Raw genomic sequence first — 26,140 nt, forward strand, 5'->3', positions numbered from 1 at the left:
GTTTGAATTTCTTTGGGTATACCTGTGGTCCTTATTGGGCTGTTTGAGGGGAGATGGGTAGTATTTTTTTTATCTTATTAAATTACTCTCATTTTGAAAATTTTTGGTAAAATGGAGGGAAAAAACCTATTTGCCAGTAGCATACATAAAGTTCAAGTCTCCCTTCTTAAAACAAATTGCTAAAAGAATAATTTCTATTTTTTAATTTCAGTGTAGCCTTTTTTTTTTTTTTAAGATTTATTTATTTCTCCTTCACCCTCCTCCTCTCTGTGTCCATTTGCTGTTGTTCTGTGTTTGCTTGCATTCTCAGCGGCACTGGGAATCTGTGTCTGTTTTTATTGCGTCATCTTGCTGTGTCAGCTCTCCGTGTGTGCAGTGCCTCTCCTGCGCTTTTTTTTTCACAAGGGGCTGCTCAATGCAGGGTGCCCACCTTGTGCGTGGGGCTCCCCTATGCGGGAAACCCCTGCATGGCATGGCACTCCTTGTGTGCAGTAGTGCCGTGCATGGGCCAGCTCACCACATGGGTCAGGAGGCTCTGGGTTTGAACCCTGGACCTCCCATATAGTAGGCAGATTCTTTCTCAGTTGAGCCACATTTGCTTCCCTAGTGTGTTCAGCCTTTTGACTTTACTTTTATTAAAACTCTAAGAAAATAAAACAAATTGTCTAATTATAAGGGAACTGTTCCTATGTTTTTTTCATGTTTTTGAAAACATATCTTTTGTGTGATCTATCTTTTTTAAAAAAGACAATAAAAATAATCTCTGAATGGCAAAAATAAAAGAAAAAGAAAAGACATAGCCTCCTAATTCTTTATTCCTTTTGTTACTCTCTATCAGAATGAGAACATGGCTTAAAGTTTTTATAGAAATAATCTTTATTTTATAATCTACTACTCTCAACCTTATGGATATTTGATTTTTTTAAAAGTTCAGAATAAGCTGTTTTGAAAAGGTATTATAAAAATCTAAACCAAACAAAGGTAAATAATTTAACAAGAATGTAGAAAATTCTTAGACTTGAACATCGTTATAAAAATGTTTGAGAATTTTTTTAAAAAGTCTTAAAAGACGTCGCTTCAATTTATTAATTTAGGAGTTAAAAGTATATTGTACACAGTTTATTAGATTGCCATCATTGAAACTGTAATTTCTTTTGGTTTTATTTTGTTAAACATTTAGTTTTTGTTACATATGCTACAGTTGGTGGTATGTGTGTTTATATTAAACTTAATTCAATTTGTAAACAATGTCTCTATCATACAGCCAAGTCATTAGGAATTTACATTGTTTAGGATATGCTTTTTCTCTTCTGGCCAGATTTAACTGAAAGCATGTCTCACTTTTGTGAAATAAACCAAAATATTTGGCCATGAAGCATTATACCTCACTATTGAATTCTATTACTGGGACTTCTGAAGTTCTGTCTCTCATCAAAATTGCTAGTCATGCATTCTTAAATATAATTAAGTAGAAGGAGCCATTTAGAAGAATAATTTAACGTTTATATGAGGGAGAATTTTATGACTTTCCTCTAGCGAATGATAAGAACTCTCTTAAATAAAAGTCACCTCTAAAACACCACCGTTGCTTCTATTATAAGCCTTTGTACACGAAGGGTAGAAACAGTGATGCTAGTTCTTTTGAACAAGATATTAAGGAAAACTATATGACCAAGGAAGTATTTATTTACTGTATTTATCTTTTGTTTTATGTGGTATATTTATTTATTTTATTAAGTATTTTTATTATAGGCTCCTCACTTGCATAGGAATGGCTCTTAGTTTTTAATTCAACAAAATGTTTTGGGTACTTGCTACATGTCACGCACTGTGCCAGACACCAGCAATTATTTCCCCTAAGAAAATAAAAATCCAGTGTTAAATTGATTTGTTTTCTAATGAAAGAACAAATTAAGGAATATGTATATGCCCTTTGGGATCTTTGGGCAGAATGAGAAACGGATTTTTCAGTGTGATCCATCATAATAAGCTTTTTGTGTTTAGTAGGTAAATTTATGGCTATTCTTTTAAGTAAATGATGGTATTTGACAATTTAGAGTAAATTTCGATCGATTTTTACCTAAGATATTAGATAACTTTAGTTTGACTTTCTAATAACCTTTAAATCACACTAAGGATGAGCATTTCATTCCATATGTTTAATTACTAACCTACCACATTTACTCTTAAGGTAGTGAGAGTAAATATAATCCTTCAGGTTAACTAATTCCAACGTTGCAGAAAATAATTCATTGCTAAGACAGTAGAGAGAATTGAACTTAAGAACATTATTTTGGGGCTGATAGGTCAGAGGGATAACTTCTTTTGACTGTCTATGCTATATCTAAAGTTTCATTTATAAAATGTTTTTAGGAAAAACCTTTTTCTCTTAAAACTAAATTTTTCTGATATTCTTAGTAGCAATCTATGTAAATTTTCCTAGATGTGACCAATAACAAAACTTGCATCTTTTTTAACATACTACCCAGGGCTTTTGCAGTGTCCCTTGCATTAAAAAGCAGTGTTTTCCATACCTTTTCTTCTTTGTCCCCTCTTCTACTATGATTAATTTTATATAAGCAGATGCGGCTTACTTTTAAACACCATGAATAAAACAACACTTAAACAAAGGGAAATAATTGATAAGGAACTGTATTTTAATAATTTCTAATTAACAATGTGTTGACTGTGATCAATAAAGGATACCTTTAAGTTAGAGGTGAAGAAGCCTTCTGTTTAAAATTTTTTAAAGTATGCAAATAGTGATGATACTAAACATTCTTTTAATTGATTGCTTATTGTGTGAGGGATTGTATTTTTATATTTACTTTTTTACGTGTGTTTATTTTAGCCTCTTGTAGAAGAAGCGGTTCCTAATCTTCACAGCCCACCAACCACAAGCACCTCGGCCCTAAACAGCTTAGTTGTCTCTTGTGCTTCTGCTGTTGGTGTGAGAGTTGCTGCTACATATGAAGCTGGGGCCTTGTCTCTTAAGAAAGTTATGAATTTTTATAGTACAGCCCCTTGTGAAACTGGAGCACAGGCAGGGATTAGTTCTACAGGCCCAGAAGGTCTGAAAGATAGCAGAGAAGAACAGGTTAAACAGGAATCAATGCAAGGAAAGAAAAGTTCAAGTCTTGTGGATGTTAGAGAAGAGGAATCAGAGGGAGGCAGCCGAAGACTCTCCCTGCCAGGATTGTTGTCACAAGGTAGGGAAATGGCCAGATTTTGTGAATTGAATTTTGGCAAATTCAAGATCCCCTTACATCACAGGCTATGTTATAATAAATTAGTTTCCCTAATTATTAAGGCTGACAAATTCAAATGTCAAATTTTACTTAATTTTGGCCATTTTGTGTGTTCCCTAGTTGGGACCCATATTCCAGATTAATGAGATTTCAGGTAAGCGACCTTTGGATAAATGAGGAATTCCTCTGCCTGGCCCGAAAGAGGAGATAATTCTAGCATCCCCACATAATTTATGCTTAGGCTTCAGTAAGAGAACACTTCATTTCCTAAAACCATTAGAGTATGAGGAATATTATACAGTTGGTTCTTCTACATTTCTCAGTCATCTCAGCAATCTTGGTCATCTAGACCTTTGCTTCTCAAAATGTGGTCTGTAGACCAGCAGCCGCAGCAGCACCTGGGAGCTTGTTAGAAATGCACAATCTCAGGCACCATTCCAAACTTTCTGAATCAGAACTGGCATTATAACAAGATCCCCAGATGATTAGTATGCATGTTAAAGTTTGAGAAGCATTGGATTAGATTGAGTTGGCAAACTTTTTCTGTAAAGGGCCAAAGAGAAATGTTGTGATTTAGGGACCATACAGTCTCTGTCATAACTACTCAAGTGTGCTGTTGTTCTAGAAGAGCAGCCACAGACAATATAATAATATAAACAAATGAGCAAGGCTATGTTCCAGTACAACTTCATTTACAAAAACAGGTAGTGGGCTGTATTTGACCATGGACTGGAGTTTGCCATCCCCTGGTTTACTCCGTTTTGTAAAAAGCTCTGAAGTTAGCAATCCCAGACTATACTAAAACTTACCTTTTCTGCTGATCCCGTGTGCTTTGCTCCTTGTCCTAATGACTTACTATGCTCTCTTGGGCCATTGAGCCCTTCTCTTATCCTGCCTCCTAATTCTCTTTTCCACTAGATTTTCATCTACACAGATAAATCTATTAATCCTGTTAAATTTAAATATGCATGTGTTTATATGTTTGTACGTCGGTGTGTAGACATGTATACATATGCATGTATGTGTATGTATATGTAAGAAGGCCCCATGGGTTGTGGTAAGTCTGATGGAGAATCTTGTGCCAAAATTTTCTTATTCTAAAATGTCCTTTGACATTTTAAGTATAAATATATTTGTGATCTTGAGCCACAAATACGGAATATTGTTTTTTTTTGTCATGTCATTAGACCAGATGAAATATACAATTCTGCTAACAGACTTGTTTCCTAAGGTTGATCTGTACATAGTTATCTAAAATATCTTTAGAAAAATTTTACATGTATTTTTCTCTCTCTTAAAATTATCCAGAATATATCCCTAAGGAAACACCAGCAGGCTTATTTGAGTCTCTTTGTGCGTACAAATGAATAGTACACTCACCAGAAAAGATATTGGTCTTAGCCAGTGATGGTCACTTTATTGTAGCCTACAAATACATGACTGAGTGACTAAGTCTAATTTAGTGACATTTGATACGACATTTTTTTTCTTAGAAACATATACTGCCACCAAATTGGTACATTCTGCTTTGAAATGGGAGAATTATATTTGTCAGCCTTAATGTAGTATTTTAAGCATATTCTTTAGAATACAAGTTCCACAGGATAGCAATAGATGATATATAGAAAAGGATTCTGTGGCCAAATGTTAGACAGATTTAAACGGGGCTCTTTAGTATGCTAATGTATGTGGGAATCTCTACTGGGCAAGTGGTAGGAGGGTAGAATTTAGTATGCAGCATTTACCCAACTCATTTGACTATTAAATCCCCATTCTGCAGAGAACCCCTAACATATGCTTCAAAAATATCATGTCTATGCATTTCTTTGAAAATTAGCAGTTTATCAAATATCTTCTTTTACTGCCTCCCACCCTGACCCTGACCCTTCCTTCTTCACCCTGTCCCTGTTTTGTTTTCAGTTTCCCCCAGGCTCTTAAGAAAGGCTGCACGAGTGAAAACACGGACAGTGGTTCTGACCCCTACATACAGTGGAGAAGCAGATGCGCTCCTCCCTTCTCTAAGGACAGAGGTGTGGACCTGGGGGAAAGGGAAGGAAGGGCAGCTGGGGCATGGCGATGTTCTACCGAGGTAAGTACTACCTGTATTTACAATAGGAAGTGGCTTAAACACATAACCTTTCTCCTGTCACTGAAGTCTAGCAGGGAAGATTCTATAGAATTCTCTTAATCTCATTTTCCTCTTGGAGAAAATCTATTCCCTTGTAGTTCCAGACTGTTGTGTCTCTTTAACTCTGATAAAAAGTTTTCACCGTGGTCTTGAATTTGTTCCAAACAATAAAAGACTTAAGTACCTCTGGTGCACCTTTCATCTCTTCTTAGGTGTGTAATCATCTTGGCATACAGAAAAGGATGTTGGGGATAAGATGGTGTTTCATTGGGACATTTAAATAGTTCAAATTTTTAACTTAGAGCCAACGGTGTAGTTTTTTTGGTTTGTTTTCTTTTAAACAATGGCTTTAATCATTGTTTTAAGTAAGCGGTAGGGGAAAAGTGTACTTTAATTAAATATACATCACACCAGCAATGCTGGCAAGGTTGAAAGTTACTGCTTAATGGCCAATGGGTTTTTTTTGTTGCTACCACTTGAAAGATGTCTCTTTGCCACTGCCAGAATAACTGTAACTGAAACATTAAACTATGCCCATGTGCTTCATAGGGAAACTGTCATTTATTTAAGAGGAACTTTTATGATATTAACTAATTAGATATTTGTAGAATTTGTAAGTGAAGTTTAGATATATCTAAAGCAGTTAGTTAATATAAATATCTCTGTTCCTAGCAGAATGAAGTCATCTATGGAATTTTTTAAAAATTACTTCTTAACTTTCCATTATGTTTGGTTATATTTCATGGTTATATTTCATTGTGATCTAAGTTTACTCGCTGCCATAATATTATTTTATGGTTCTTAACAGATTCTGAATCCTGGGGTTAGTAATTGATAAATATAAAGATTGAATTAAAATTGCCTAAAAATTATTTAGAATATTTGGGAGTAGATTGAACATATATATTCAGTATTTTTACATTAATGGTTTTCTTTCGAAATGTTCATTTTTACTTGAAAGCACTTATTCTGCAACTTGAGAAAGGCTATGATTCTTGCTAAGAATACTTCTTACTTTTAGTTTGTGTATGTATGTGTATGTTTTCTTTAAGGCTTCAACCATTGTGTGTAAAATGTCTGGATGGTAAAGAAGTAATCCATCTGGAGGCAGGTGGTTACCATTCACTTGCACTTACTGCAAAATCCCAGGTAGGAGGCAAACTATTAAATGCTGACATTCTTATCATGGACAACCAACACAGGAAGATTAGGTCATCATTTGTTATCTATTATGTGTCAGGCAACAATACCATATTTTATTTGGTCTTTCCAATTATTTTTTACATGGTATTTATTCCCATTTTACAGAGGAGAAAAGGTTATGAGCAATGGCATTATTTGTCAAAAATCACACATGTAAACTTGGATTTAAACACTGGTCTACCTGACTATGAAACTTTCTAGCATGCGGTCATCTAAAAATAGAACCAAAAATTTTCTAGGGTATTGGTGAATTTTCATTTGTTCTTAGATGAAGACATTAAGAAAAGAAAACACAAGACATTTTTCTTTTTAAAAAAATTGTGGGACCTGAAAATAACCTTCAGAATCACTTAACCCATGTAATAGATATATAAACTCTCTTAAGGAAAGTATTTGTTATTCTTATATATTCAGATAAGGATTTTTCACCATTTCTTTTATCTTTTTGGGAAGTCAATAAAGGATTCTGTACCCTTGAAATATTTATTCTTGGAAAATAAACATAGGCAAGCACATAAATTTTGAAAAAGTACAGGAAGTAAGGGTAAATCTTGGCCTTATAAAATATATTGTAAAATTACCAGCCAGTTAGTGGAATAATTCGAAATATACCTGTAGACTAGAGGTAGACCCAAGTATATAGGAGAAGTCAATATATGATAAACATGACATTCAAATCAATTGGGGTACAAGACCTTGAGTATTTGGTGAATACTGTTGGAACCACTGGTTTCTCATCTGTGGAAGAAAAAAAATAACTGTACACATTCTACTTTCAGATGGAATAAAGATGCAAATGTTTAAAAAAAAACAGACCATTTCATGTATTAGAACAAATTTAGGTTATTTTTTTCAGTAACCTGAGAAGTAGGAAAGGATATGACATCAAAAGCAGATATTAGAAAGTAAAGATGATACATTCTGTCTACATAAAAATTCAACAGGCCTGAACAACAAAAACTACCACAGACAAAATTAACAAACTGGGAAAAACTATTTATAGCACAGATAGTAAAAGGGTTGCTGTTCTGGTACTAAAGAGAAGTTGTCAAAAGATATTTATATTCTCTTCCTAAAAGAAGAAACAGAAATGGCCAACAACAAATAACAGAATGAAATGGTCAGTCAAAAGGCAAAACAAATTTAAATTAAAACAGCAATGAAATAATTTCCTCACCTAACAGATTTGCAAGGATTGTACTTAGAACTCAATATCAATGAAGATGTGGAGGAATAGGGTAACACGTTGCTGGCAGGAATGCAAATTAGATCTTTCTGGAAGGCATTTTATTAGTATGTAACAAAAATAAAAAAGCGCATATTTACTGACCCAGAATTCTTTGTCTAGGATTTAGCCCAAGGAAATACATATATATAGATACTTATATTCAAGGATTTTTAATATCAATTTTTAAATATTAAAGAATTGGAAAGAACATAATAAATATGCTTGCTTCAATCGATAATTAAAATATACCCACAGTGAAATTATATATAGTTATTAAAAATGATGTAGGTCTTTACTTATTGACATAAAAAATGTCATTGCCTAGCGTTAAATACAAAAAGAGCAAATCACAAAGCAGCCTTTATAGTACAGGACCATTTTGCACTTTACATTTTTATACTGTCACAGTCTTGTAACTATGACCATGAATTACTTTTATAATCAGAAGAAAAACTATTTTCACTGCACATAGTCATTGTATTGTGGTTTTCTTTTGTCTGTAATGGAACACAGATGATATTTATGTTTCTTCCACAATGACTCTTCATATATGAAAAGTTTTCCAGTCATTCCATAGTACTCTTATCTACAGATTAAGGAATCATGATTTGTTTGTTTTATTTTGTTTTCTTATAATACCTACATTTATTTTTTCATCCCTGTCTTTGTAAGAGGCAGTGTAGAATAATTCCCAGGATTAAATCCTAATCCTGGGCCACTTACTAGTTTGTGACTTTGGATATGTTAGCATCTCTGGACCAGTTTCCTTATCTGTTAAAAAAAGAAAAACAAGTTTTTTTTAACGATTAAACAATAATTCATATATGAAAATGTTAAGGACGTTGCCTGTCAAGTAGTAATCACCTGAAAAGTATTAGTTATTGTCATCGCTATTGTTAATCCTTGGTACTGTTAACTATTAGCCTTCTTAGGTGTTGGTAGTCTTCCTAAACTGCTCTTTCTGCTAATTATCACTGGTTTTATTTAAAAGTAAATTTTCTTAATATCTGTTATTTTAAAGATTGGAAAGGCTAATATAAATAAGTAATATATGTATAACTATAGATGTGTGTGTATGTATATAACATTATAATAAGTTCAGAGTTGATGTGCAATATCAGATTCACAACTTACTTTCCTGTGGTTTCCTGATAGGTTTACTCATGGGGTAGCAATACCTTTGGTCAGCTTGGGCATTCTGATTTTCCAACAACAGTTCCTCGTCTTGTAAAGGTATGTTTATGAACTCATTCATAAAGTCTTTTTACAGCAACTCATTCAGAATTCTGAGGTATAACACTTTGTATTTCTCCAAATCTTGTTTTAAAAAATTAGGGAAATTGCACATTTGTAAACTATACTTGATTTGATGTTCTTAATTTTTTTTTTAAAGCATGAAGCCTCTTGTTTCCAAGCTAAATTTTTTTTTGTTTTTTGTATTTCTTTTTAGTCTCCACTGTTCATTAAATATTCATAGTTCTTTTTTTAAGTAAAAAATAAAAAATGATGTTCTTTCTTTTAAAATACTAATGTTTCTAGGGCTGAGATAATGGCTACCATTTGACTTCTCACTTAAATTTGACTTTTACATAACGGTATTTGGTAGTGTTATGGTTTTTTTTACATCCATTGTAGTAAAACCTTTTTGTAAGCCTTTTCATTTTCTTTAATGGAACTTAATGTATAAGTAGTTTTGCACTGATATGTGAACGGATTTCACTTGTGTGAACTGTTCATATGATGCTGTTCAGAGACTGGTAATTTCCAGTTCCTTTGAAGAAATTCTGGAGAAGTCATTGTTTCTGAGCACTCTGAGGTAATACCAAATTCTCATCAATAGTATTGGCTCCTTATAGAAGGGCTTTTGGGGAGGGCTACTGTGCATGATGATGGAATAACAGAATGAGGTGTGGAGCTCACATATATATAGATTATTTTATTTTATCTCCCCCTCTCCAAGACAGGCTTCCTCCATGGAGAGTAATAGAGACTGGAAAAAAAAAAAAAAAGATAGTAACCCCAATTTCCGGAACATGATTCAAATGCAAGCTACAGTTCATAAATATCCAGTAATTCATGTATTTGGTGTATGCTGCGCCCCATCACTGTTTAAGAAATTGTAACAATTGGGAAATTATAACAAATGTACCACAGTAAAGAGAGATGTTGTTAATGGGGAAAAGTGGGGGAGGTGGAGGTGGTGGGGATATATGGGAATCCCCTATATTTTTAATGTAGCATTTATGTAATCTAAACCTTCTTTAAAAATAGAATAAAGAAAAAAAAAAGACTTTATGGGGATATTACGTGCTGCCTTTCCCTTCAGTGAACTTAATTTTACTGGGAAGAAAAGATTTTAAAAAATCATTAGGTAACATTTATTACTTCTAGCTCCAATCTTATGAAACTTTAATTAGTAAGCTATTCTATTTCTGATATTTTTGAGAAATAAGGATATAGTAAATCATTTTTCCTTGGTTTTCATTTATTTGAATAAATAGAAAATTATTCTTACTAAGGAAAATTTTGCAGTGTAGCATGGAGACCCTGGAAATCAAAATTTTTGTCAGTCTAGGAGTCATGACTGAATCTGGGTCTAGAGGTGGCTGGGACAATAGTTTCCAAAAAAATTTTCACAGCTGAACCTTTCTTCAAATGAAATATTATGAGAAATCCCAATAAATAAAGCAGGTGAACGTGTAACTACTTTGGTTGAAGGATGGAGGGGGCAACAGAGCTCTTATACCTGCCTTTCCATCACCCCAATGTCATCCTTAGTTTTGAAGAGCATTGAGTCTAAGGCAGTGGTCCTCAAACTTATGCATACGTCAGAATCATCTGGAGGTCTTGTTAAAACACAGATTGTTGTGCATTAACCCCCCACTAGCCCTGGGAACTTGAGAGTTTGCATTTCTTCTGCTCTTTGGACTACTCTTTGAGAACCATTGCTCTAGTGGATCCATGTGGATAAGTTTCTAAGGGATCCTGCCATTTTTAATAACCTGAAAGTTGACACAGTCAAGTCACATCAGAAAGGTAGTGAGTTCCAAGTGGAAGACTGAATTTTAGCACGTAGTGGTTTGGTATGGCCAGAATGGAATTTAACTGTGTCAGATTATTTTCCTTTCACCTTGAATGGGAATAAACAGAGGCAGCCAGGTGTGTCCTACCTGTTAGAGAAGGGTTCTAGAAGTTTCTGGACTTCTTGATTGTAGTGCAGGCAAAGTTCTGTATAGAATTCTAAAAATAATAAAATATCCAGATTTGTATTTTTTCCCTTTTTAAATTCAATTTTTATAAAAACAATCCAATTGTAAATTTAAAAGCTGAGCAAGGCATTTTTTCTTACTCCTGCATCTATTGTGCACTTACTGGGTACATTGCTGGGTGAGTTCTGCCCTCCGAGGTACAACTTACTTTGCACCACCATCCTGTTTAACTAGCATTTCAGTTCCTGTAGGTCTGAAGTTCTGACTCTCTTTACTTTGAACAGACAGTATCTTGCTATTGTTGCAGATAAGCAGTGAAAATGGAGTCTGGAGTGTAGCTGCCGGCCAGGATTGTTCCCTGTTTTTAGTGGATACAGAAGACTTCCAACCTGGGTTATATTACAGCGGTAGACAGAATCCTGCAGAAGATGACAACCTTCCAGAGAGTCACAGTGATACTAAGACTCCAGTACTTCTCTCCTATAGTAAGGTGAACAGGAATTGGATCCTAAAGCCCACATTCTGTAAAACACAAGAAATCAGTTGCTTTTTTATATTATTTCTCTATATATGTATCTGTGGTTATCTTATTTAAAAATGTAAACTCCTTCCCACCCCCAACTCCTTATCTCCTTTTCCTGCCTTATTTCTCTCCATCACTGTCTAACACACTAGAATTTACTTGTTTTTTGTCTGTCCTCTTTAACTATAACTTAAGATTTATGTGGGTAGGGATTTTAGGCTCTTTGATCACTGCTGTATCCTCATAGTATATACTTTATATACTATAAATATTTGTTGAGTTAACACCCTTATGTAGGAATACTAAAAAAGCACATTTCAAAGTGAAGTTTCCTGACTGCATTCATGGAACCCTCCGAGGTGAATTAGAATAGAAATAGAGTAGATGACAGTGACATGAGATGACAGTGGCATGAAATGAGCTAGTGGCAGACCTGACAGATGTCCAACTGTGCTTGTTTCCCCACTGCTTTCTACCTTAGTTGTTTATTTATTTACCACAGTTTACCCCTTCTTTTTCATTTATGGATCTGAATTTCTCTACTTTCCTACTTCTTTTTTCTTTTTCATAAACTTACACTATGGTTTTCTTTTTCCCACACTACAGAACCTAAAGCAACTCACATCCTCAAAGTGGCATGCTGCAAGAAAATTAACTCCCAGAGCAGTATATTCTGGATTTCTTATGCTTATTGAATAATAATATCCTGTGAACGATTTTTTGTTCTTTGTGTTTCTAACCAAGAATATAATTTATGAGTTTGTAAGAACAATATTGTTCTTCCCAAAGGTAACACTCATGAAGATTTGGCTTTTGACCTATATGTAGCCAGTTATTCCAGGCATGCTACTTGACACATTGTGGTTGTTCTCCTTGGCTCCACATTCCCCATGAAAGATGCCATAATTTAGATAAAAGGTGAAATAACCTGATAGAAAGGCTGAGGCGCTAATATGTGACTTTGGTCACCATGAGATGCTAAAAGTCTATTGGGTCTACAGCTTGCCTGTCTAGTTTAATAAGGATATGTGAATAAAGACATTGGATGGTTTTGTTCAGTGGTATCATTGGTAAATGATGAAAAGTCTCATTAAAGAAAATCATTTTTTATTGTACTTTAAAAAAAAAAAAGATTTATTTATTTATTTCTGTCCCCTTCCCTTCCACCCACCCCCGCCCCGGATGTCTGTTCTCTGTGTCTGTTTGCTGCGTCGTCTTCTTTGTTTGCTTCTGAGGTTGTCAGTGGCACAGGAATCTGTGTTTCTTTTTGTTGCGTCATCTTGTTGTGTCAGCTCTCTGTGTTGGCGGCGCCGTTCTTAGGCAGGCTGCACTTTCTGTCCTGCTGGGCGGCTCTCCTTATGAGGTGCACTCCTTGCACATGGGGCTCCCCTCCGCAGGGGACACCCCTGTGCAGCATGGCACTCCTTGCGCACATCAGCGTGGTGCATTGGCCAGCTCTACACAGGTCAGGGAGGCCCGGGGTTTGGTCCACGGACCTCCCATGTGGTAGATGGACGCCCTAACCACTGGGCCAAGTCTGCTTCCTTTTTTATTGTACTTTTAAGAGAAAAGATACTTTCTAGGGCCTTGATATTTTAATATGAGCACAAGGATACTCTCTGTTTTCTCTTAATATCCTGCAAAAGGGGATCTTGAGACATGTATCCATACCACTTGGATCTTTATATATCCAGAGTGTTCATAGTCCCAAACAACTGTTATGTGAAATAAAAAACATCTTGGAGATAAATTATACATGTATATGTAGCTATATATATATCCTAATGTACACATGTAACAGTGGTGTGTTGGTAAACCAGCTTTTGAGAAAAAGAAAAGCTCTGATCTGTAGTGTTTGCCACTTTTCTTGGTAACTTCACTCTGGCCGATTTCTAGCTACTAATGATTTAATAACTGACATACTAAATTCCTGAGTATGTAACAGTTGGCTCTCACCAGCTGGTATGATTTGGCTTCAGTACACCGAATTGATGCTAACAAATTATAAATTATATTTTATCTTTAATATGTTTTGTTTCTCTTCTGTTTTAGCTCGGATATATAAGTGGAGTGATGGCAGGAAGAGATAGTTGTCTAGCCTTGGTGGACAAGAACATTATGGGGTATATCGCCAGCCTCCATGAATTGGCTACTACCGAAAGACGGTTCTATTCAAAACTGAGTGATATCAAATCTCAGATTCTGAGACCTCTTCTTAGTTTAGGTAAGCAGAATCTACCCCCAACCCCCAATAATCTGGGCTCTCATTTTATCTGTTCTCCCTGTCACTAATAAAACCTTTTGAGATATGGTTTCCTCCTTTCCATTTTCTTCTTATACACAGGCAGTCAACAACATACAAACTATTTTTAGTTTTCAATAACTCAGCTCACCTTGTCCTATTCTACCATTCCTAGAGTTCCTTTTGTCCAGGGAGCCCTTGGGGAGGTAAAAAATGAAGCTTTTAGAAAACTCATGATGGAAAAGCAGTAACAACTTTAGGAAAGCTCACCCTAGGAGCTAGTCTACTAAATAACACTTATAGCCCACTAGTCCTAAGGTATCTTCCATTATGTATGGGCATACCTTACTTTATTGTGTTTCACAGATAATGTGTTTTTTACAAATTGAAAGCTTGTGGCAACTCTGCATGGAGCAGGTCTATTAGCGCCATTTTCCCAACAGCATGTGCTCGCTTCATATCTCTGTGTCACATTTAATTTAAGATATGTACCGTGTTCTCTTAGACATAGTGCTATTGCACACTTAATAGACTACAGTATAGTGTAAGCATAACTTTTATATGCACTGGGGAACAAAAAATTCATGTGACTTTATTGCAATATTCACTTTATCATGGTGGTCTGGAACCATACCTGTAACATCTCCAAGGTATGCCTGTACCTGAACTTTTCATTTTCATTTATAGTTCTTAGACTCATATCAAGTAGAGATTCACTGGACTTACAGTGTCTTAAAATTGTGGATGACTTTAGGAGTGGTAAGCGTCTTATCCCACATTATTTTGAATTGATTAAATTTGAATACTTTCCTTTCCTTAGCTTAAATCAGCTACAAAGAGGGATTGGATGTGAAGAGGTAATACAGAGGATGTGGGTATGGAACCCTGGATGGGGTACTACTGTCCAGATGTAATAAGTGCCTGAGGACAAGGATTCTAAGAGATTAGAAGGGAATGCAGAATGGACATGGGGGGCTATTGAAGATAAACTTACATTATTTTAAAAATTTCTTCTACGCTCAGTCCTGCATTCAGAAAAAGGGGGGAAGTTGTCTTTCCTCTTTCTCCTGTATTCCTTGGACCCCTGTTCTGAGGACCCAGAATTCAGGCTAACACTATAGTACTTAAATGTTGCCATGTTAGGATGACATTGGTTTGTATGTATCAGTCCATTGTTTCTAAAGGAAAAACATCTACTTTAAAATAACAAGTAACAATTTTTCAGTCCCTTTGTAAATTTTATGTTGTGGACTATCTGTATTTTTTAAAAATGCTTTGCTTTTTTTTTTTTTTGTAATATTGTAGGTACTTTGTTTATAAATTCCCCATCTCTGAGTGGGCCCACACTCCATGACTTGGGCAATCCATGAGATTCCTTCCAAACAAGGAAGCAATCCAAGCTTCCTGGTTTGCTCTAAAGGAAAGTGAGGTCTGCTTTTCCCCTGCCCTGATTCTTGGGCTTAACTAATCTACTCATCATCCTCACTGCTTGGAAGCAATCCCTGGAAATTAGGAACTTTGGGCTGGGGTAAAGCAAATATTATCCCCAAACCCTCTTTAAAGGTTCAGAGCAACCTAGGCAGCCCAAACTTTAAATTGTCCTCTCTTCACTGAAGGGTTGTTTTTTTATTTGCCCCAATGGGCAAATAAATTACGTACAAAAAGTTGAAAACATTAACCAAAATGTAATTACAGTAGTGGCTGTCATTAACAGTTGTGTGAAATTAAATCATCTATGGCCCTTTTCCTAGGTTCAGATCACTTATCTTCAAAATGAGAAGGGAGTTATTAGCTCACTGGTTTGACTGATTTTCAGAATCATCTGGAAAGCTTTTTTTTTTTTTAATATCCATCCTGGGTTCTTAACCCAGACCTACTAAATCAGAATCTATAGGGACCTTGTGTTTTTAAAAAGCTCCTCAGATGATTAGACTCTGTGTTGCTTTCTTTAATACTGTAATATTTGGATTCCATAGTTGAGATTACTTCTGTAATAATAATGTTAAGTATTATTAGAAAAGGGGAATTTTTAATCTTTACATAAGAAAGTATTCCAGTAATGAGTAGCCTGAGGCTACTATAAGATCTTTAGGTTATTTCTTCATCATCATCGTCATCATCATCATTATCTTTTACAGAAAATTTGGGCACTGTAACTACAGTCCAACTGTTGCAGGAGGTGGCAAGCCGATTCAGCAAGCTGTGTTACTTAATTGGTCAGCATGGAGCCTCACTGAGCAGCTTCCTTCATGGGATAAAGGAAGCCGGGAGTTTGGTCATTCTGAAGCATGCAAGTCTCTTCTTGGATAGTTATACAGAGCAAGTATCCAGTCCCGTGTCATGTTCAATCTCTGCAGGTTTATTCTGCCAAGGAGTACAGCTCCTTAATCAGAAGAGACTAGATTAGGGAGAGTGATATAAGGTAATAGAAATTGCAAAGCAGTATTTCAATCTTAAACCAATATTGTTTTGCATTGTTAAAATTTAGTTCTTGCTAAGAGAAAAAAGAAAAGGTTTTAAAATAATGAAATATTTCCTTCTATATTCTAGTATAATGATTGATATTGTTCTTAATTTACATAAAATGTGTTAAAATAAACCTGGTTCTTTAGGGCAGTTTTGTTTACTTAAGTAAATTGTACTGAAATTTGAGGAAATAAGTAATTGTAAACATTATTTTGAGACCAACTGCTAATTTTAAATACAGAGCTATTCTGATGTCTGCTAATTACTGTTGTGTAAATGGGGGGTTTAAAGACCAAACTACCTTTAAAATTACTATATTTTCTTAATAAAACCTAGGATAGTGATCCAAAGTTCTTTCATGTTTTTCCAGTAAGAAATCCCAAGTATATTTGAAAATTTAACTCAAAATATTCTTCATTTTTTCTTAATTTGTCTTTTGACATTTTGATGCCAGTCATAATTTAAGCATTATTTTAATTTATTTTAGAATTGGCTGTTGGTCTGAAGTATAGGTTTTCTTCTTTATTCATTCACACCTAATCCATTCAACAAATACTAAGTGCCACCTCTGCAGCCACAGATTGAAACTGATAACAAATACCTGCCTCAGGGAATTCATATTCTGTCAGTGGTTCATTTAGATTGTAACATAAGTAATGTATGTTTATTATTGAAAATTATAAAGGTAAAGATAATCAAAAAGATATTTTAAGTCTCCCATTATCCCACCACCAGGAATAACCAAATAACCATTGTTAATCATCTTCATGTATTTCCTTTCATATTCAAGCATTTCTGTGCAGATTTATATATGTGGTTTATTTATTTATATATTTTAATTATGTGATTTTTAATTCTAAGCAAACTGAATGTATTTGAAGTTACTGTCTGAGAGGAAATATCCCATTTTGAATCTTTTAATCTATCATCTTTCATACATGGGAAGTAAAAATAACTTGATACTAATTTACTTTTTAAAAAATAGATTTTGTTGCGTGTATGAAGAGGTATAATTTCCCTTTTTTGACTTGTATTTACTTCATAATCTATTTCACCTCTTCTTCTTTGGTACTTCAGGCCTTATGCTTGAAAATGCTTTTATTTTGCATTTGGGCTGTTTTTAATAGGAATGTTCCTTCTACTTGCAAAGCATACCTTTTCTCTCAGAGTGAATTGATTCCATTTGTAAGCCCAGGAATATGGAAAACTGTATGTGCCTCAGAGCAAAATATCTATACTTTATTCCCTAGCCATAAATCAGTATTAATAAACATTTATTTATTTTAATCAACACTGCCTCACTCAAGCTCTTTTAGCATGTTTTCTTAACCTTCTGTTCATTTCTGAAGATATAATTGGGAACCCTGAAGTGAAGATTGGAGAAAATTTATATTAAAAATCCAATAATCCCAATCATATTTTCTAAGTATGGTAATTGGATTACCAGGGAAAATTAAGGAAATTTTAGCATTTTCTGCTTAGCTTTTTAGGTGTTTTTTAAAATTTTCTATTTTAATATCATCTTTCCTAAGATGGCACTTTCTCCTCCTAGTTATTGTGATTATCACATGACCTGCTTTTCTTATTAGTCCTTTACAGTTCATAAATGTTAACATCACAAAATTTCTGAAACTCATTGGTGAGATTTGAGATACTAAGTCTGTCTTCCAGGTACTTGTTCTAAAAATCTCAACTAATTTAGATTTTAAACTAATGTATATGGTTTTTTTGTTTGTTTGTATTGTTTTTGTTTTTTGTGTTGTTTTGCTCAAGGTATTGCATATCAATTACAAACTTCCTGGTTATGGGAGGATTCCAGCTTCTCGCTAAGCCTGCCACGTAAGCAAATACATACTTTCCAGTTATCAATCTAACAACAAAAGTTGTTTCGTATTTTTGAGTGCTCAGGTGAAGCTTTGACTTAGTTGTCTTTTCATCAAATGAGTCCAATTTAGTTTTTTTTTCCCACTAACTTTTCTAAAGGACAGGTACTGTTAGCCTTTGATTATTTTAGTAGTATGATATTGAAAAACACTGAACTAAAAGGTACAAGACCTGGATCCTTCTTCAGTGCCCCTATTTATTATCCCTGAGACCTGGATAAGTCTTTTTACCTCAATATGCCTAGTATTTTGTCTGAAAAAAAAAAAATCCCTTTTTGTAAGGAATAAGTAATATAATGATGGTACATTGAAAAGTGCAAAATGTTGCACAAATATAAAGTATTTATATTGAGCTTGCATATAAATAATAAATATAGAAGTCCCTTACTTGCGGTCAATAATTCTGAAGTCTGTAGTTTCTCAAGTATTGATGTAGCAAGAAAGCCAAGTTTAAGAAAATGCAGTTATATTTTAATAATAAAATATTTCAAATATGTGGTCACCACTCACATTTAACAGATGTTTATGTTTTACCATTTTTTGCTTTTGATCATATATCCTATTAGAAGGATTAGATGTAAAGTATGCATTCTAAAAAAGTACTATCTAGTAAAATATTTCTGTGCCATTAATCTTAACCAATACCAAAATGATTTCCTGAATCTTATTTCCTCTACCCCCAGTGATTTCTTAAATAAAAACCAGGAGCTGTTGCAAGATTTGTCAGAAGTGAATGATGAAAACACCCAATTGATGGAAATACTGAATACTTTATTTTTCTTGCCGATCAGACGACTTCATAATTATGCCAAAGTTTTGTTAAAGCTTGCTACTTGTTTTGAAGTGGTAAGCTCCCATATATACCCCCTTTGTAAACTTAGAAACCAAGGATCATAAGTTTGTCTGTTTGCTTGTTTAAATTATACTGCCACATAATGTGGAACCCCACTAATTTATGTTGCTGATTAAAGCATCTCTTTCTGTAGGGAAATGAAAAAGGAATGTATGACTGTAGATAAATCTAGTTTGCTTTGCTGTGGATATTGAATGCATACTAAGTACACCCACCTCCTGAAGCCTCCAAGCCCAGCTTTCTGTATAATGGCACACATATGTAAGGCAGTAGAAATACCACAGGGATATATGATCAACTAATGCCAGGTGTTATGAAAAATCACAGGGTTAAAGGCTTTTCTCAAATGTTAACTAGACCACTTTCTATATAAAATTAGTTAGATGGGTTCATAGACAGCTAGTACCAGGGCTGAATCCCTAGTACGTCCTTAAATAAAATAAAATAAATAAATCTGTCATCTATGCTTTATCTCTCTATTATTTACTTGTCACGTTAGTGGTCCTTAGCCAAAGTTCGGTATCAAAGTTTTTTCAAAACATACATGCCTTTGTTCCACCCCTGGAAATTGTAATTTAGTAAGCCTTACAGTTAGCTATAAGGTACAGCTAACATACACTATATGTGCATACATACAGGCATATATAAAAATAATACCTAATATTTATTGAATGCCTTCCATGTGTTAGGTACTGTTCTAAACATGTTATGTGCATTCACTTAATCCCCACATCAGCCCTGTGAAATAAGTATTATCTCCATTTTATAGATAAGAGAATTGAGCAAAGATGAGAAGTAGCAGAGTCAAGACACATATACCAGGCACTCTGGCCTCAGTCTGTTCTCTCAATCACTTTATTATACTGTCTCTTCTGATATATAACCTATTAACAAAACCACTGCATTATTTTGGCAAATTCTATTCTTTTCTACTCTGCCTAGTTATAATCTCCCAGGAGGCAAAGATCATGGCTTACTTTTTTATCCCTTGCACTCAGAATATTGTATATTTAGTAGATAGTCATCAAATGTTTCTTTAGTGAATGGAAAGAATGAACATGAATGATTCTAAGAATAGTGAACTATAAAGTAAATACTCATGAATGTGAGGGACTACTCTTTCATCTTACCTTGTGCTCACTCTCTCCACCTGGCATGGTGGATATACCCTGTCCCAGCAGTTGGCCCTCCAGGTGTGGTTTGAGGACCCAGAGACCTTACAGGGGATTCATAAGGCCAAAACTATTTTCATGACAATATTAAGACATTATTTGCCTTTAAAGCTGGGGAAAACTCCTGGCTCCTTAGCACTCATCAAGGCAGTGGCACCAAACTGTAGTAGTAATCGTCGTATTCTTCACTGCCATCTCCTTGCAGTTAAAAACAAAAGAAAACAAAATGCCGATTCATTTAAATATGTTCTTGATGAGGCAGTAAAAATTAATTTTTTTTATTCTCATCCATCAAGTACACATCTTTTTAATCTTCATGATGAAATGGGAAGTACACGTAAAGCAGTTCTGCTGTACACAAAAGAGTAGTAGTTGTCTTAAGGACACACTGGTGTGATTGTTTGAAGTGGGGGCTGATCTAGCTGCTTTCTTTTTTGTTTTTTGTTTTCAACTCAGAAGAACAACTATAGTTTCTGATATTTGGATATTTGGCAGACATTTCTTCAAAAATGAGTAAATGGGCCTGTCACTTCAAGGAGAACAACTAATAGTAAAATTTGATAAAATTTGAGATTTTAAGCAAAAATTAGAATTTTGGACATGTGTGTACCACTGTGAGCTTCCTGGCTTCCCAATACTTAAAAGACTTTTTCTGATGAGATTGGTGGTAATCCTCAACATGTGAATTTTGATATTGTATAACAAAATATATCAATATTCAGGAAGATCTAGCTGCATGTCTGAGTGAGCCAGTATTTTCCAGATGTCTAATCCATAATGGTATAAAATCATGCATGATTAAAAGATCTATCCAAAGTGCAGGACAGACCAATGGATTTTAATAAAACAAAGTACGAAAAGTTCATTGATACAGTTTCATATTCCACAGTATATCTACCCTTTTAGAAACTACCACTTAACAGGTTTTGGTATAGTATCAAAGGAGAATATTCACAATTATTTCAATAAATATTTTTTCCTCTTTCCAACTATATGTCATTAGGAGGTCAGATTTTCTTTTTTTTCCCCCCAAGATTATTTTTTATTGCAAATTTGCTTACGTTTGCTGCTTTTAGGTAGAGCTAAACCTGAAACACTGAGTTAGTGCTGCCATATTTCTGTCAATTAAATTACAGATTTTCTTACTGTATTTCAAAGAGCATATTGAAACAAATTAATTGCAGAAGCAGATGAAAAGCCAGCTGTTGTCTTTTAAGCCAGACCAAAAGAGATTTGTAAAAATGTAAAACAGTGTAACTTTTCTCACTAAATTTTTTGTCTTAAAAATGTAGTCGTTTTCTATTAAATGTTACCTTGAAAAGATAAATAATTTTTAAAAAAATTCTTAGTTTATTTTCTAATAGTAAATATCAAAAGAAAGGAGTCCTGACACTAAAATATTTGAGAACTGCCCTAACCCGAGTTCTCTACTGCTCTCCTCACTGATAACTTTACTGTTTGTTTCTTTCCTCCTTGACTTATTCCCCTATTTCATATGTATCTGTATTTCGAGGAATTTCTCTATCCCAGCTCCCTGTGGTATACCGTGTCTGTTCTTAGGCTGAATATTCTCCCTAAGTTCTACTATAGATCTATGTCATTTTGAGCCTGCAGATTCTTGACCATTGTTTCATATTCTTTTTTACTTTAATTATTGGCCTCTAGACATCTCCAGAATACCAGAAGCTGCAGGATTCCAGTTCTTGTTATGAGTCCCTTGCTGTCCATCTCGGCAGGAAAAGGAAGGAAGCAGAGTACACACTGGGCTTTTGGAAGACCTTTCCTGGAAAAATGACGGTAAATTATGCCAACCGACTGTGACAATTGTCATTACTCCAGCAAACAGCAGGCATTTGCATAACAACTGCCGTAATTTTCTCCACTCCTTGCTCTTTATGGTGAAAACACTTTAATGACCCCATTTCTTTTTTTATATAAATTTTATTCAAGTATATCATTTATAAATGCAAATACATAAACAATAAGTATATAGTAAAAGTTGTAAACTTACAAAACAAACATATATGTCATCATACAGGGCTCCCATACTGTACCCCACCACCACTTTGCATTGTTGTGAAGCATTTGTTACAAACTGAAAGAGCATCATCAAAATATTACTGCTTAATATAGATTGTACCTTACATTTAGTGTATTTTCCCCCAACCCACCTGATTATTTTTTTTTTTTTTTATGACTTTTTTTTTTTTTTAAGATTTATTTTTATTTATTTAATTCCCCTCCCCTCCCCCAGTTGTCTGTTTTCTGTGTCTCCTTGCTGCGCCTTGTCTCCTTGTCCGCTTCTGCTGCCGTCAGCGGCACGGGAAGTGTGGGTGGCGCCATTCCTCGGCAGGCTGCTCCCTCCTTCGCGCTGGGCGGCTCTCCCCACGGGCGCACTCCTTGCGCGTGGGGCTCCCCTACGCGGGGGACACCCCTGTGTGGCACGGCACTCCCCGCGCGCATCAGCACCGCGCATGGGCCAGCTCCACACGGGTCAAGGAGGCCCGGGGCCCGAACCGCGGGCCTCCCATGTGGTAGACGGACGCCCCAACCACTGGGCCAAAGTCCGTTTCCCCCCACCTGATTATTAACACCCTGTATTAATATTATGTATTTGTTAAGTTCACGAAAGAATATTCTCATATTTGTTATGTTAGCCACAGTCCATCTTCCACCACAGGATTCCCTGTGTTATACAGTCCCATGCTTTGTACAGTCCATTTAGACTATACACTCACTGGCTCTCATTTTCATCACAGAGTTGTGTTCTTATCACCTCAGTCAATTTTAGAACATTTTCATTACTTCACCTCTTACGCACCCCCCATTTTTTGTCCTTTAGAATTGATATCTTTTTGCCATGGTTGCAAAAATATTACATTACTATTAACTGTCATGTGTTAAGTTCCATTAGTTGTAACATTTCTTAAAATGCCCAAAGACCATAGCAAACGGTGCTCTAATATCAGCACTTTTCTCTCATTTTTAGGAATCCTCTCTGAAGGTTCATCCCTTCTTTTTAAAAAAATTTCCTTTGAGCTCTAATTTTATGATATCAAGCTAAGCTATGACTGACAAATTCCCCTAAATGTGATTTATCACTTTCTTTTTCTTTGTATGTTATAAATAATTTTGATTGATTTGCTTTGTATTTCCTTTTTAATTTCAGGATTCTTTGAGGAAACCAGAGCGTCGACTACTGTGTGAAAGCAGTAACCGAGCCTTATCTCTGCAGCATGCTGGGAGATTTTCTGTGAATTGGTTTATCCTCTTTAATGATGCCCTGGTCCATGCCCAGGTAAGCTGTCTTCCTAACCTTAAAAAAGGCCCTGAAAGATGGAGAACTGTGTCCCATTAGTTAATTATACCACCAACTACTGTGATTTCTCTGACACTATTAGGTAAATTAGAATGTTTAGTTAGCTACAGCTTGCATTTGTGGTATGGGCTCAATTTCAATGATGTTTTTTTAGTTTTCAGCTTGAGGATTAATATTGACTATGTGACAGGATCCCTGCAAAGAGTCAGTGAGACCTACTGGGTTAGCCATGTCATAGGAGCCATGGGGGAGAGTGGGTGGCACATAGCCTATGTTTAATCATAGGTGTTGTGCAGCAGAAACTGCAGGCCCACATAGGTTAATAACATGAAGGAGATGTGGGCAGAGACCCCAGTGTCCGTGCAGACTTTCTCAGATGAGTGTCCATGTTCTGTTTCAGTTTTCCACACACCATGTTTTCCCTCTTGCCACACTGTGGGTAGAGCCACTTTCTGAAGAAGCCGGTGGTGTGTAAGTAGCTTTCCTCCATCTACCCAATTCTTCCTCTCTTACCCAGGTGGTTTCCTTAGCTATGAAGAAAAAGCTCAGGAGGATTTGGGAGGTTGCCTCTCCATTCTTTATTATTAAGGCCTTCCCTCCTAACATGCAGATAGTAAAATGACCTCTAGTGAAAACCACTACAGGGCACCCTCTCTGTCCCTGCAGGCCTTTATATAGGTGGTAGAAGGGCCTCTCCATTGCTCACATTCCCTATTGTTCAACACACGGCAGAGTAACTCTGTCTTTTCTCCTGCTCTGAGAACCAAACCTAGAGCATGAATACATTTACATTAAATTAATTGACTTTTACTCGTCTTGAAATAAATAGGTTCTTTTCATATTTAAGAATTGGCCTTATGACAGGCTGCCATATCTACTTGTATTTATTCTTGTGAATGTTTCAGGAATGGCTTAAAGATAACTACACCGGAGGAGCAGTTCACTCTCATTTCATCAACACCCCAGGAAAAGGTTAGCCCATTGTGATGGTATTTTTCTTTCAATCTTGGGCCTGACTACTTCTATCTCTTGTAATAGTGAAAAAATAAAAATGGTTGTTTCTTGACTAATAATCGACAGTTATGTCTAATAGTTTTTTATTGATCCAAGACTATAGGTTTTGTGCAGTGTTAGATAATCAGTTTTAAAACATAGTAAATTTCAAGAGACAGTCAGTATTACTCAGTTAATAGGAGAAGCATTAGGAGAGAAAAATGATTCACACTAAATGAAGTTAGCAGGATTTAAAGCAATGCTTGATGAATTGTTGTCTTAAGCTTACTGACTTTATTTATTGCTCCTAGACTAAATGGCTACGGGCTATAAGCCAAGCTGTGGATCAAGCTTTAAGGGGGATGTCTGATCTTCCACCTTATGGAAGTAGTAGCAGTGTTCAGAGGCAGGAACCACCAGTTTCACGCAGTGCCAAATATACTTTCTACAAGGATCCTCGCCTAAAGGATGCAACGTATGATGGACGCTGGCTTTCAGGGAAGCCTCATGGCAGGTAAAAACGTTGGGTTTATGCCTGGGGTGATGGCGACTTTCTGAAACATCAGTTGACATTCATTATTGTTTGCTTATGCATTTCAGAGGGGTGTTGAGGTGGCCTGATGGAAAGTTGTATTCTGGTATGTTCAGGAATGGCTTGGAAGATGGGTAAGAAAATTTTGTAAGTGTAAGGGTAAATTCAAGTACAGTCACAAATTACATTATTTTGTGTGCAGAGTTACTTTCTGGAACAATGAGTACATTTTTGTTTTGTTTTTAAGAAATACATGAAATGTACTAAGGCTTATAATACAGATGCATGGACCTAGAGAGGTAGGAGTCTAGAATGTAGTCTCTGATTTCCCTAGAATGAATCATTTACCTTGATAGCTGTGTGACCTGAAGACTTGAGGTCCATCTGTTAAAATGGAATTGTGCTTTCTATTTGTTTCTCAGTTGTAAAGACTGAGAACCTTGGGTAATTTGATTGTGAAACTGATGAGACAGTAGTGCCCTCTTTAAACGAAAGACATGGAGAAATTTTCCTTTTAGTTATTTTAAGTCCTCTTTAATTTCTATGATATGGTAAAGAAGAAATCTTCAAAGTGATATATTATCCTAATGACATGATTTCTGTATAAATTTGTTATGCTTTCTAATAATATATTTACATGATAAATTTATGTCAGTGAAGTATTTTACATCATGATAGAGAGGTCATCTATTTTGCTATATAAAATAGATTATTATGTAAATTGGATAGGAGATTTTTTTTGTATGTGTAATTAAACTTTTGTGATATCTATCTCTCTATAATAGACTTTTATTTTTTTTTATTTTTTATTTTTTTAAAAGATTTTATTTATTTATTTAATTTCCCCCCCTCCTCTGGTTGTCTGTTCTTGGTGTCTATTTGCTGCGTCTTGTTTCTTTGTCCGCTTCTGTTATCGTCAGCGGCACGGGAAGTGTGGGCGGCGCCATTCCTGGGCAGGCTGCTCTTTCTTTTCACACTGGGCGGCTTTCCTCACGGGCGCACTCCTTGCGCGTTGGGCTCCCCCACGCAGGGGACACCCTTGCGTGGCACGGCACTCCTTGCGCGCATCAGCACTGCGCATGGCCAGCTCCACACGGGTCAAGAAGGCCCGGGGTATGAACTGGGGACCTCCCATATGGTA

The 26,140-nt window shown here is 35.5% G+C and overlaps 1 protein-coding gene across 12 annotated transcripts in view; it reads left to right on the forward strand.

Annotated features, from left to right (window-relative positions):
* ALS2 (alsin Rho guanine nucleotide exchange factor ALS2) overlaps positions 1 to 26,140 on the forward strand; it is an 88,530-nt gene that overhangs the window by 36,730 nt on the left and 25,660 nt on the right. For all 12 annotated transcript variants that reach the window (XM_004458880.5, XM_004458882.5, XM_004458884.5 and 9 more), the window contains 15 exons: positions 2,852 to 3,209; positions 5,169 to 5,337; positions 6,429 to 6,525; positions 8,963 to 9,040; positions 11,324 to 11,506; positions 13,592 to 13,763; positions 15,920 to 16,100; positions 18,021 to 18,086; positions 18,814 to 18,976; positions 21,821 to 21,952; positions 23,325 to 23,453; positions 23,875 to 23,945; positions 24,380 to 24,446; positions 24,779 to 24,981; positions 25,068 to 25,133. In XM_004458880.5, the coding sequence (XP_004458937.1) occupies positions 2,852 to 3,209; positions 5,169 to 5,337; positions 6,429 to 6,525; positions 8,963 to 9,040; positions 11,324 to 11,506; positions 13,592 to 13,763; positions 15,920 to 16,100; positions 18,021 to 18,086; positions 18,814 to 18,976; positions 21,821 to 21,952; positions 23,325 to 23,453; positions 23,875 to 23,945; positions 24,380 to 24,446; positions 24,779 to 24,981; positions 25,068 to 25,133 (2,135 nt within the window). The remainder of the gene's footprint in view (positions 1 to 2,851; positions 3,210 to 5,168; positions 5,338 to 6,428; positions 6,526 to 8,962; positions 9,041 to 11,323; positions 11,507 to 13,591; positions 13,764 to 15,919; positions 16,101 to 18,020; positions 18,087 to 18,813; positions 18,977 to 21,820; positions 21,953 to 23,324; positions 23,454 to 23,874; positions 23,946 to 24,379; positions 24,447 to 24,778; positions 24,982 to 25,067; positions 25,134 to 26,140) is intronic.

This window comes from Dasypus novemcinctus, chromosome 7, assembly GCF_030445035.2.
Source record: "Dasypus novemcinctus isolate mDasNov1 chromosome 7, mDasNov1.1.hap2, whole genome shotgun sequence".
Classification (NCBI taxonomy): domain Eukaryota; kingdom Metazoa; phylum Chordata; class Mammalia; order Cingulata; family Dasypodidae; genus Dasypus; species Dasypus novemcinctus.